The sequence below is a fragment of the Quercus suber genome, unplaced genomic scaffold (assembly GCF_002906115.3).
Source record: "Quercus suber isolate HL8 unplaced genomic scaffold, Cork oak 2.0 scaffold_383, whole genome shotgun sequence".
Lineage (NCBI taxonomy): Eukaryota > Viridiplantae > Streptophyta > Magnoliopsida > Fagales > Fagaceae > Quercus > Quercus suber.
The window spans coordinates 398,995-412,110 of NW_027069835.1; the positions used below are offsets into that span (position 1 = coordinate 398,995).

General features: G+C 36.9%; 2 protein-coding genes and 1 non-coding gene across 13 annotated transcripts; all 3 read left to right on the plus strand.

Moving 5' to 3' along the window:
- Window positions 1–507: 507 nt before the first annotated feature.
- On the plus strand, window positions 508–8,274 carry LOC112022314 (pentatricopeptide repeat-containing protein At5g61990, mitochondrial). 11 transcript variants are annotated; one of them, XM_065760814.1, is made up of 4 exons: window positions 508–3,938; window positions 4,216–4,434; window positions 4,877–7,935; window positions 8,054–8,274. In XM_065760814.1, the coding sequence occupies exon 1, from the start codon at window positions 591–593 to the stop codon at window positions 3,711–3,713; it is 3,123 nt and encodes a 1,040-aa protein (XP_065616886.1). In that variant the 5' UTR covers window positions 508–590; the 3' UTR covers window positions 3,714–3,938; window positions 4,216–4,434; window positions 4,877–7,935; window positions 8,054–8,274. The 11 variants fall into 11 exon arrangements, with proteins under 11 accessions (XP_065616886.1, XP_065616885.1, XP_023910644.1 ...); XM_065760813.1 differs by having other exon boundaries at window positions 4,877–6,987; window positions 7,278–8,274; XM_024054876.2 differs by having other exon boundaries at window positions 4,877–5,779; window positions 6,831–8,274.
- A 1,267-nt stretch (window positions 8,275–9,541) lies between these two features.
- TRNAV-AAC (transfer RNA valine (anticodon AAC)) lies at window positions 9,542–9,615 on the plus strand. The gene has a single exon. It is a non-coding gene; the product is annotated as a tRNA-Val (tRNA).
- Window positions 9,616–9,943: 328 nt separating this feature from the next.
- LOC112022318 (protein TUNICAMYCIN INDUCED 1) lies at window positions 9,944–12,867 on the plus strand. Its single transcript, XM_024054882.2, has 3 exons — window positions 9,944–10,170; window positions 10,686–11,009; window positions 11,837–12,867. The coding sequence occupies exons 1-3, from the start codon at window positions 10,027–10,029 to the stop codon at window positions 12,644–12,646; spliced, it is 1,278 nt and encodes a 425-aa protein (XP_023910650.1). The 5' UTR covers window positions 9,944–10,026; the 3' UTR covers window positions 12,647–12,867.
- The last annotated feature ends 249 nt before the right edge of the window (window positions 12,868–13,116 follow it).

The window sequence follows — 13,116 nt, forward strand, 5'->3', positions numbered from 1 at the left end:
TTGCCACTCAAATGTGTGTTTATTGTTTTAAAAATAGCCCGGAGCATGTTTTAAAAAGCCCATGATTTCGAACAACATTTTTCAAACTTCACGTGAACAGAGATGGGCCACCAAACATGATTTTCTGGTTTTGGGCAGTACTGTTTTGTGTTTTGAAAACTAAACATACATTTTGAACTGATAAACCAAACGGGCCAATAGTTATTTAAAATGTAGATGGTATGGGAGCTTGACGCTTTACACTAATAACATTAGTGTGTGTGTGTGTTGTTTTTATTTTTTATTTTTTATTTTTTTAATTTCCCAAAAATTGAAAACATTTACACATGACAACCGTGATTGCAACTTGCAACTACAAATTTAAGTATTTCATTAAAAAAAAAAAAAAAAATTCTAGCTATTATCAAGAAATAATTTTGCATTTGACATTTTGGCTTACCAAATGAGTACCTTAAAAAAAAGAAAAGAAAAATACCCCTTTAGAAGTGAAGCTCTTTAACATTCGTCTACCTACTACACTATATAAATTATAGCTGTGTTTGTTTCACACTCTCGACTCTCTGTCTCTCTCTGATCGGAAACGAAAAACAATGGGTTTAACATTCGCACTCCGAAATCGGCATGTTCTCGCGAAAGCAAAACGAAGACATCATGTTTTTGATCCAAAATCCTTAAACTTCTGCACTTTCTCACACTCACAGTCACAGACCTCGACAAAACAAAACGAAGACACCGTCAACGAAATCTCGGCCATGCTCAAGCAAATGAACTGGCAGTGCCTCATCGAATCGTCGGACATACCAAAGAAGCTGAACCCAGAAGTTGTTCGCTCCGTTCTTCTTCAGAACAAGGTATCTAACCCCAAACGCCTCCTTCATTTCTTTGATTGGTCCACTTCTCAAATGGGTGGTGGTCCTCAGAATTTGTATTCGTTTTCGATTCTGGCTGTTTCTCTGTGTAATTTGAGGCTTTATGCACATGCTAGTGGCGTTTTAGAGCGAATGGTGATGACCCAGAAGCCAGTTTTGGAAATTCTTGATTCTATTCTTAGGTGTCGTGTAGACTGTGGCGGGTCTAATTGTGATGTTATGGTGATTGAGATTTTGGTTGATGTTTATAGGAAGATGGGTTTTTTGAATGAGGCTGTTACTGTGTTTTTGGAAGCTAAAAATGGTGGCTTTCTGCCTCGTTTGTTGTGTTGTAATTCTTTGTTGAAGGATTTAGTTAAGTGTAATGGGATGGAGTTGTTTTGGAAGGTTTATGATGGGATGTTAGAAGCTAAGATAAGTCCTGATGTTTATACTTACTCTAATGTGATCAATGCGCTTTTTAAAGTTAGGAATGTGGAGGGGGCTAGAAAGGTGCTTTTTGAGATGGAGGAGAAGGGTTGTCGTCCTAATGTGGTTACCTACAATGTAGTGATTGGAGGGTTGTGCAGAAGTGGGGCTGTTGACGAAGCTTTTGAGCTGAAGAAGTCGATGGCAGGAAAGGGGTTGGTCCCGGATAAGTATACTTACTCCACACTAGTTGATGGGTTATGCAGACAGAAAAGGTTGGAGGAAGCAAAGTTGGTATTGGAAGAGATGTTCAATGTGGGTCTACGTCCTGATCTTTTTACCTACACTGCTTTGGTTAATGGTTTCATGAAAGAAGGTAAAGTAGAAGAGGCCTTGAGAATCAAGGACGAGATGGTTGCCCATGGAATAAAGTTAAACTTGGTGACATATAATGTGCTTGTTAGTGGGTTCTGTAAGGTTGGTGACGTGGAGAAGGCCAGAACTATCTTGAAGGAGATGATTGCAATTGGGATAACACCTGATACCCAGACTTTTACCCCTCTAATTGATAGGTATTATCAAGAGAAAAAATTGGTAGAGGTTTATGACCTACTTCTTGAGATGAAGAAGAGGAAATTGGAACCCACTATATCCACTTATGGTGTTATAATAAATGGTCTATGCCGTTGTGGTGATCTGCAACGGGCTAATAGTGTTCTGGAGCAAATGATTGCTGGGGGTTTGAAACCAAATGCAGTTTTGTACTCAACTCTAATTAAAGGTCACGTCCAAGAAAGTAGATTTGATGAGGCAATAAGGATATTGAAAGGAATGAGGGAAAATGGGGTTCTGCCTGATGCTTTTTGCTATAATTCTCTTATAATTGGGCTTTGCAAGGCCAAAAGGATGGAAGATGCAAAGACTTTCTTAGTTGAAATGATTGAGAGGGGATTAAAGCCTAATGAATATACTTATGGGGCTTTCATCAATGGATATTGTAAGGCAGGGGAAATGCAATTAGCAGACAGGTATTTCAGGGAAATGCTAGAGTGTGGAATAGTGTCTAATGATGTAATCTATACAGCCCTGATTGATGGGCACTGTAAAGAGGGTAACATAACAGAAGCCTTTTCAGCATTTAGACGTATGCTTGAACAAGGGGTCATTCCTGATGTCCAAAGTTATAGTGTCCTCATCCATGGTCTTTGTAAGAACGGAAAAACTCAGGAAGCAATGGAGGTTTTCTCTGAACTCATTGACAAGTCTCTGGTGCCTGATGTTTTTACTTACAGCTCTCTCATTTCCAGCTTCTGTAAGCAAGGTGATTTAGACAGAGCTTTTCAAGTCCATGAAGAGATGTGCCAGAAAGGCATTACTCCGAACATTGTTACTTATAATACCTTGATTAACGGACTTTGCAAGTTGGGTGCTATTGAGAGAGCTAGGGAACTGTTTGATGGAATCTCAGGAAAGGGTTTGGCTCCTAATGGTGTGACCTATGCTACAATTATAGATGGGTACTGCAAATCTGGAAATTTAATGGAGGCATTTCGATTATTGGATGAAATGCCATCAAAGGGGGTTCCACCTGATTGTTTCATCTATTCTGCCCTTGTTAATGGGTGCTGCAAAGCAGGAGACATGGAGAAGGCTCTTTCCTTATCTCATGAGATGGTGCAGAAGGGCTTTGCTTCCACGTCTTCTTTCAATGCTTTGATTGATGGCTTCTGCAAGTCTGGGAAATTGGTGGAAGCTAACCAGTTGTTTGAATATATGATCGATAAGGATCTGACCCCAGATCATGTGACCTACACAATTCTGATTGATTCTTACTGCAAGGCAGGATTAGTGAAGGAAGCTGAGCAGCACTTTCTGGAGATGCAGAAAAAGAATATCATGCCAAATATTGTGACTTACACATCACTTTTCTGTGGTTACAACAACATGGGAAAAAGAAATAAGATGTTTGCTCTTTTTGAGGAGATGGTGGCAAGGGGAATTGAGCCCAATGAAATGGCATATGGCTTGATAGGTGATGCTTACTGCAAGGAAGGTGATTTGATGAAAACCTTAAAGTTGGTAGATGATGTATTAGTCAAGGGTATGATCTTGGACAGTGAAATATATGATGCACTAATATATTCCCTATGCAAAAAGGAAAATTTTCCTGAAGTGTTGAAGTTACTTGATGGAGCTGGAGGGCAAGGACTTACGCTAAATCTTCCTACATGTAGAGCTCTAATCCATGGTTTTTACAAGGTGGGAAATATGGACAATGCAGCAAAGGCTCTGGAAATTATGATTAGATTTGGATGGGTTCCAGCATCCAATATAAGTGGCTTAATCAATGAAGGCCAAAGTGTTGCAAACTCTGAGAAATCTGTTAATATCTCGAAGCAAGAAATATCCGGAGTTGCTTGTCAGGCAGAAGCTTAATTACTCAGCAGAGAATGAACGTCTGCTCCCAGTGCTTCCTGTCTATGGCTTCATGGTTGCAAATTCAGGTTCTGGCGTTAGCAGGGTGCTAAAGTGAGTTAACCCTAAATTGGGTATAGTAGTTTGAGGTGACAGCTCTCGGTAGCAACAATGTGCAACTTCTTTTTTCTTAACCAGTTATTGTGGATTCTTCCAACCAAATTTTTGGAATCAACACTTGGAAAGGTAACACTATTTTGCATCCTCTTTTGTTAGATGAAATCCTTCCTGTGATAACAATTTCTTTTACAGAATAGGGCAAGGTTGATGTACCATTCTATATGTTTGCGAAAGCAACTAGGTGGTCAATGTTGTTCACTAGAACCGACCATCCCTATGTTTTTTCCCCCCTCACTTTGCTTGTTTACCATGTTACTATGTATGTCATCTATATTTGAAATTTCTGGTCCACTTGTCCTGACAACTTGTATATATTGCTAATTTGTTGAAATGGCTGTTGTAGTTGGGATAGGCTGAAAGATGAAAAATGAAAATATGGCGCAGTAGGCTGGTGCCAGTGACAAAGCTGAATAATAAGTATGGTGATTGTGAGTGAGAAGGTTGATGGGTGGTGCCAGCCAAAATCAAGGGCTGATTTTCCTTCCTTTTAGTAAGAAAACCTTATTGGACATGCCTGCTGGCCGGTTTAACCATGAGAGACAACTGAAAAATTCTTTTATAGGTAAATGAGAGACAACTGAAATTACCATTGATTACTCTTTGTTATGTAGTTTTTTCTTGTAACTATGGCTGCTATGAAGTGGCATACTGTTCTCTTTCATTAAATGTACTGAATTCAGCTGGTTTTTATGCTGGTCATTTTAACAGTGAGACAACTGAAATTACTATTGATTATTCTTTGTTGTGTAGTTTTTTCTTGTAACTATTGCTGCTGTGAAGTGGCATACTTTCATTCTCTTTCATTTTATGTACTGAATTGAGCTGGTTTTTCCTTCCTTTTAGCAAAAAAACCTTATTGAACATGCATGCTGATCATTTTAACCATGAGAGAGAACTGAAATTGCTATTGATTATTCTTTAATATGAAGTTTCTTCTCGTAACTATTGCTGCTATGAAGTGGCATATTGTTGTTCTCTTTCATTTTATGTAGTGAATCTGACAGTCTGCAGGGGTGGTGGTATCTAATTTAACCAATGCATGCAACAGCCCTTTAGGGCGGGAGCTGATGTTCTCTACATTCAAGGCTAGTGGTATATTTTTTTGTTCCAGCTCAGCACTCTCATGGTGTCCATTTCTTTTAATCCTTGCCTTCTTCTTTGGTTGAATAAACTGTCTTTCTGTGTTGAATGAATTGGAATCACTAAAAATATTAGGCACAATACAATGCTCCTAGTTCATACTTTGTTAGTGAAATGATCCAAACTATCGGAGAAACTCTTTTTTTATATTTTGGTTAATAGTTTTCTTTTCTTTTCTTTTTTTCTCGTGTTAATGTGCATGTACATTCTAAGTTTGAAGAATATTCCTCTTGATTCTTGAGTCTTTGCACAGTGGTATACTGTAAGAACTTTGAGTCATCTTTACACCATATTAATCTACAACTACTGTCACTAATCAACATCATTGGTCATGATTCATGATGAAGTTTTAGTGGCTCCCAAACAAAAGAAAAGTTTTATCTTATGATGTTATGACTCAAAGTACCACCTTGCACATTTTCAAGCCACCATGATTGAGATGAATCTCTCTATCCTTGTAAATATATAAAACCTGAACTATATACAAAATAATATAATTTACCGCTATAATATCCAAACTTCCTGACTAGTATAGCCTATATTGGGAGAAATTATTGAGCCCAGCAAACTCCACTGGGCAGATACAGTAATTTCTTCTATTTAGCCCTCAACCAGAAAACTGAATTAAATATACACTTGTGAAGGGGAAAGACACATGAAGTTGAGCAGATTTCACTTATGAAGCCAAAAGCTCAGGGACCCCATGATGAAGGTTTTCTTGAATATCTTGAATAATTTCACTTAAAATTTGATGAAGCATATAAACAGTGAGTACAGTTTGCGTCTTATCTTAGTGAAAGTTTACCCTCTTATTCCTGCTTGCTACATCAATATCCTATTTTTAATGATGCACTTTGTCTATTACTTGTGTTAGTGCTAATGCTAATTGGAGGCATAATTCTTGTTAGTTAGCTGAAAAATTGAAAGTTAAGGATGGAAGGTATAACTTGCAAATGGGCTGTTCATGGGGAGCCGGCCTCTAAAATAGCTCAGTGTTCTTCATTAAGATGAGAACATGTATCCTTCCAGCCGATGCTGTCATTATCAATCTGGGGTTTTTATTTTTATTTTTATTATATGAATTTACTTTCCTGTTACTTGCCAAAAAACTTGCTTTCCTATTGCTACATCTTTGATGCTCCCTGCTACCATCAAATATGTTGTCACTTTGTGCTTCACTTTATTGAAATAAATATTTTTTGTTCATTCCCCAAAATAGCATTTTGTAAAATTGTTGACACCTGTTAATGTTCTTTTCCTTGTGTCTAAGGCTAGAATATCTTAATGAGAGCAGGTTTGATATCTCCAGTTTGTAGATCCTCTAGTTTAAAATTATGATAGTATAGATTGTCCCCATTGAATCTACTAGCTGGTTTGAAATAGTAAGAAGAGACAATGTAGATAACAAAGCAAATCTTTACATATTGTAGGATCTATGGGGTTGCTCATTTGGGTTTGGGTTGCAAAAGTTTTTGGTCAACATTTTGGTGATGTGTAACCAAAACTTGCAGCAGTCAAAGGGGTTTTGAAATGTTAATATCACAATTTTTATTTATTTTTTATTTTATTTTTTTATGATAGTTAAAATCTGAATTAAGCATTTAATATCACAACTTACTTTACAGGATGGAGGTGTCAATAAATTTAGAAAACGATAATTCAGATTTGGTGGCCACCTTGATATTTAATGCCATACAGTAGTGTGTGTGTGTGTATAAATCTTTCCTTCATATATGGTAGACTCCTATTAATTGAAGAGGACTCATAAAACTATGACAACTTTATTTTTTATTTTATAATTTTAAATTCCCCTTGCAGGAGAAGCAAGTTGAATTTTTACCCAAGTTGAAGGAGAAGATAAGCACTCCAGAGGGAGTTCCACATCTTTTGATTTAATTAAAGTTCAGGATGAAAGAATGAAACTTGCTTTCTTTGCAGCACTGGGAAACACTGTTGTAGTTAAGGATCTTGACTGGTCAGTTTCCAGTTTCTTTCTAAATCATTGGATTATTCTTCTGATTCAAAATTGTAAAAATAAAAAAATGCAGTGTTAAGTTTGCTCACTTGTTTCTAAAAGCAAGCTGGTGTTTTGATAATTTGGCATTGTGGCTAATAAGTTGGTTTTAGCTGCTTGTACTTAGTTTATCTGGATTAGTTGCATTGGAGTAACTAAAGTTGTCAGCTTATAACTTTTTAATTTCTTATTGCCTCTGTGCGCGTGCGCACTTTCCTAAAGAAAATTTTGCGCAATCTACCTTGTGACAGATCCTTTTCAACTGGAATCCAAGACAAATGAGAAGGAAATTTTAGATGTTTTACTGCTGATAGAATCTTAAGCGGAATATGTCACAATGTAAGCAAACATATTCTAAGAGATTAGAAGTCATTTTTTAAGGCCTTGGGCATCTTAGCCCTGCCATACATTGTATCAGAAACGTAAATCTGTTTAATATACCGAAAGGAATTATCATTAATTCCTAATTTGCATTGGTCTCTTGATGAGGTTAAACCCTCAAGTTCAGTCTGTGGGTGGTTTCCATCTTATTGAGAGTAAAATAACCAATATTGCCATATTGGTGCAAGTAGATCTTGGAAGTTTATATGGTTTTTGGAGATTTCACATTCATGTTGACTTGGAAACAAAGAATTTCGACGTGTGGTAACACTTGATGGTGCTCTTTTTGAAACATCTGGTACAATGAGTGGTGGAGGAAGTAAGCCTCATGGTGGCAAAATGGGAACATCTATTCAAGTTGCCAGTGTGTCGGGAGAAGCTGTTGCAAATGCTGAGAAGGAACTGTCTCTAATGGTTGAAAAATTGAATAGCATCCGCCAAAGAATTGCTGAGGAAGTGCGGTGTTACCAGGCATCAGAAAAAGCAATTGCAATCCTGGAGATAGAACAAGCTAAAAGTCAGAAAGAGGTAATGCTCAGTCACGGGTTTTCTTAGGTATCTTTTACTTGCTAAATTTGAAGGGAATATGTCTCACCTACTCAAAACTTCAAAGGATGGTTGATTACTTGCATTTTTATGCATACAGACATACAAACATATATATGAAGCTGCTGCAGCCATGGACTTGTTAGACATTTCAGTGAAATTTCTTATAGTAGAATCAAAGGCCTATGATTCTATTATATCATAGGCCTTATTTGTGATCTTGTTCAAGGTTTTGACGACAATTCTCTCGTCTAGGATATTTAAAGGGTAATGAGATTATTCGGAATTCATAGCTTATAGTTATATTCAGATTGCTTGATATTCTCTCGTCTTCACTGGTTCTGTTATGTCTCTATCTCACTCTCATTGTTATTCTAATTTTCCTCTTTAAATCTATTCTCCTTTCATTTTATTTGCTAACCTATTTTTTTCAGTCCTGTCATTTTACACGTCAAAATACTGTAAGTTGCAGGGTCCTTCTGTGTCTTTAATTAAATGTTATTTTACATTGAGACTCTGAATGAGATTTTGAGCCACACGCATCAAAGTTCCTAATGCCTAGCCTCAGGCTTTAATTTAGAACCAACTACTGTGAACATGAATAAATATTTTCGCAACATTGAATGAGATAATGCTCAATACAAGCCTGGACAGCTTACCTTTGATATATGTACACCAAGTTTATGATGAACACCAGAGCATTAAATGCACATAAGAATACTGAGGTTCGAGAAATTTTTATTATTATCAACAACCGACTCAATTTTAAACATGTGAAAGTCTTTAAGTAGAATGATAGATAAATAACATGATCCACCATTAGGATTGTATAATTTTTCTAAGTTCAGGTGCACCACAATTGGCACTTACAAATCCTTCTGAGCAAATCAATTGGCTTCTCTTTTCTCATACTACACTTGTATTGTTGCAAACCTCTAGATTCACGTAAATGATTATTATAGGGGATTTTCTTAGATGTATTTTGATCACAATCAAAATCACTCTGGCTGGTAAAGCCATAAGGATTGCTTCCCAAAGGTAAATCAGACAGACCATCGTACACATAATTGGTATATCCATTACAATGACTATAGAAACACAAATTTTTGCAAAGTTATTAATAATGATAAAAAAAAAAATGAATGTTTACTTTCTCTGGTGTCTAGAGACTCAATAAGGAAGCAATTATGCTAGTTATTTTTTCGATCTAGTCCAGACTGTCCAGTGCAAATGATTTGTACTACTTTTTCAAAAAAAAAAAAAAAAAATTCACACGATGTACGTAGTAAAGCTTGATTGAGTTTCTATTGATTGAAGAAAGAAATGCATAATTTTTTTTTGCTAGGTAAGTGCGGGGATTGAACTCTCGATCAACAAGTCACTTAGGATCCTGGATATCAACTTGCCTAGATGGGCGGTGGTAAAGGAATGCCAAAAAAAAAAAAAAAAACACTTATCTCTTTTTGAGATAACATAATGTAAACTTTTTTTTTTTTAACAAAGACGATAACATAATGATAATAGACACTTCTAATTGTGTGGGAATGACACCAAGAAATAATTTAATTCCAGCCAAAGCAACAAAAGTGGTGTCGTGGTGTAGTTGGTTATCACGTCAGTCTAACACACTGAAGGTCTCCGGTTCGAACCCGGGCGACGCCATTGAATTTTTTTCAAACCAAACCAAAAACTTTTTAAAATTTCTTTTACAAAAATCAAAACTCCAAACGGCGACGTTTTTATTTATTTTTTAAAAATTATTATTTATATCCTATTTTTTCTTCTTCCCTATATTCAAGCACCGAGACCGCATTGACTTGGTTCCACGTCACAAATCTGTTAACGCCAACAAATCCCAACCAATCAAATTCCTCTCCAGATCACTTTCTCCTCTCCCATTGGTCCAAACCCTCCAAGTCACCACTCCTAGAATCTTCCTCCACCACTCATTTTTTTTTTACAAACTTTCCCAAATTAAGCTCTTTTTACAACAAGCCACACATTAAAAACAACCTCTTTTCTTTTGTATTGTTCAAATCAAAATCCATAATCCAAAATCAAGTAATCAACCCAATGGCTCCAAAACCTGTCTCTCTGCAATGCAAATCCGTGTTTTTATTATTTTTCCTCATCGCGATCCAAACGTCGTCGTCTTCGCCTCTGTTTTCCTCTTCTTCTTCCTCAGATTTCAATCCTCCCTACCCCAAAGCCATCTCTGTAAGTTTCTTACTTATTCTTTTGCAAATTCAGTTTTTTTTTTTTGTTCTTAGGGTTTTGGTTTTCCTGTTTGGTTGCTCAGAAAATTAAGAGGAAAATAAAATTTGGGAAAATTATATTTTTTCTGATTCATGATTACCCCCTTTTTTTTTTTTTTTTTTTGGATCTGGTTTCAGTTGTTAGATTCAGAATTTGTATTTTCTCGTTAACTAACGCGGTCAATTCTAGCAATCAGGGAAGCTTCAAAATCCTGAATTTGACAACTTTAATGAAATAAGATTTTGATTATTCTATTTTTGTTAGCAGAAGAAATTTTGGGAATAAAAATTTCTGGCTCATGGTTTGGGATTTCTAGGGAATGATTTGGTTTCAATTGTTACATTTAAAATTTATTTTCTTCGTTTTCTCGTTAACCAAACGCTGTTAACTGTGAAGAACTCGATTTAAAACCAAAAAAAAAAAGATCTCAGCTAGCCAACAAGGAAGATTGATTATTGTAAAATTTTAATGTATAGGATCTGAAGGAAGCGATAGTGAAAGGATTAGGGTTTCAAGCGGATGATTTCAAGGTATCAGGGTTTGATCTGAGGGATGCCCAAGTGGGGCATTCAGTGGCGTATGAATTCGATGTGGAAATCGACAATAAGGTCCTTCCCTTCAAGCTTTTGGAGGATGTTAACCGCTGGGAATATGTGGATTTGCCTATTTTCCGAGTGGACAATGGGTTGGTTGAGAAGGGCAAATCGGATCCCAGCTTGCCGGTTCTAGCTCCGTTTCAGTTGGCTGGACCCATGGAGCTTTGGATTCAGGATGCCAAAGATATGCGCATCTCTCTTCCAGTGAGTTTTTTTTTTTTTTTTTTAATCTGTGCATTTGTTGTTTCCTAGAATTAAATGAATCATATTTGGGATGGTTTGTAGGTTTTTTGGGCGTGGAATTTGGTGAATTTTTTGAATCTATATGAAAATTTGGTGTTAAAGGATTCGATATTTATGGCCTTGAGGCAATCCAATGGATTATATAAACATGTGGGTGGAATGGGATGGTAGTAACTAGTAACTAATAAGCTTTATCTTTGTTTAGAGTTTGTGGATAATGTAGAGATTTTATGTGTCCACAAATGTAAATCGAATGTTTGCTCAAACTTTTTCAGTTCGTATTTTGAGTCTTGCAAGTGGGTTTGATATACCCAAGTAGATGGATTTGAAACAGACTGTTGTGTGTTGGTGTGTAGAAATTCATACCAGTTGTGAGTATTTGCTATAGGAATCTAATTTCCATCCAAGATTTTCTGAGTTGCTGGCATGTAAATTGTCTAGGGGATTGTAATGTCTATTGTTTGAGATTTTGGATATTAATGATTTCATGGAGCAAAACCTTTGAAATCTTCTAATACTTGGGAAACTGTATATACTATATAGGCATGATATTAAAATTTTCAGATGAAAAAAAAAAGAATGGAAAAACGATTATCAAAGGGAAAACATACTGGTTTTGAGTTAGTATCTTTAGGTTGAGATCCGATTGTTTATAAGTGGTTTTCCTTTAACACCATGGTCATAGGGTAACAAACCCACTGAGTGTTCATTTTAGGATCTGATAAGAGGGCCACTGCTGTGATCTTTGAAATTTCGTCATTCATTTTGTTGTTATCTTGATTGTGCAGCATGATGTGGATGCTGGTGTCTTGAAGAAAGTGATGTTAGCAGATGGTGCTGTTGTTACTGTCAAGGGTGCCAGATCAGTTAGCCTACGCCACCCACTTGAATTCCCACTCCCCTTAAACCGATCCCAAAATGGATTTGCATCTGGTCTATTAACCCTGGCCGAACAGCTCCGCCATGCTTCCCGTACACAAGGTGCTTCACTCCTCTCACTTCGCATTGTTGGTCCTACCTCACTCACAGCCCCCACCTCATCTTCACCCTCTTCCACCAACAGGCTGAAGCTTAAGCGCCTTGCACCAGGGCTTGTGGAGTTATCCTCAATATCAAAGGCCCTCTCCACTATTGATCTTCAAGAAGATGCCACCACACTCTTGACGCCAAGTCAGTTCACCACAATGTGGCCTCTTCCTTCAGTCAATGGCTCAAACTCAAACTTGCTTGGTTTTGAGACACTGCTCTCTTCGGTGCTGGGTCCTAAGGCTAACAAGAAAGGTTCCTTCAAGTTGTTGAAGGCAGATGTGTCAGCTCAGACATTTCTAAAGATAGGTTTTGGGGTTGAGAAGAAGTTGAAAGAAGGAGATGGGATTGATTTTGAGGGTTTTCCTGCGTGGAGGACAAAGCCAGAGAATGTGAGAATGCATTTTGAAGTTTTGGCAAAGGTCGATGGTGAGAAGATTGTGCCAGAGAGAGTCATGCAGGTTAGCCCTGTTATTGTGGAGGACACAGTGGCACCAAATGTGGCTGCGGGGAATGTGACAATGTCTAAGGCCCCTATTATTCACCCTCCCTCCAACCCCCTCACCTTGTAAATTGTTGAAGGGATTTAATTTTGATTAAAGTTACCAGAGCAAAGTGTACCTATCAAAAAAAAAAAAAAGTTACCAGAGGTCCAGAGCAAAGTGTACAGAAGAAATCCTCGTTTTTCTTTTGCTTTTTTTTTTTTTTTTTTTGGGTTATATTTGATGAGTTAAAAAGAGGTGCTATTATTAACTGTACAAATTCGCGTAATAAAGACTATCTACTTGCCTTATGATTGTGTGACTTCTCCATATCCTTTTCAGTGAGGATGGCAGAACATCGGCTCTTTTTTCTTGAGAATTATATATTGTTGCAATCTTCATTTTGTTATAGTCCTAATAACACTTCTGTCAATACATGAAACTAATGCAACAATAAGACGCACGGTAGCATTTGACAACACGACTTAGGAGTAGAGGGACGACCAAAAAAAAAAAAAAAAAAAAAAAGAAGGCACGTTTAATACGCAAAAATGACAATA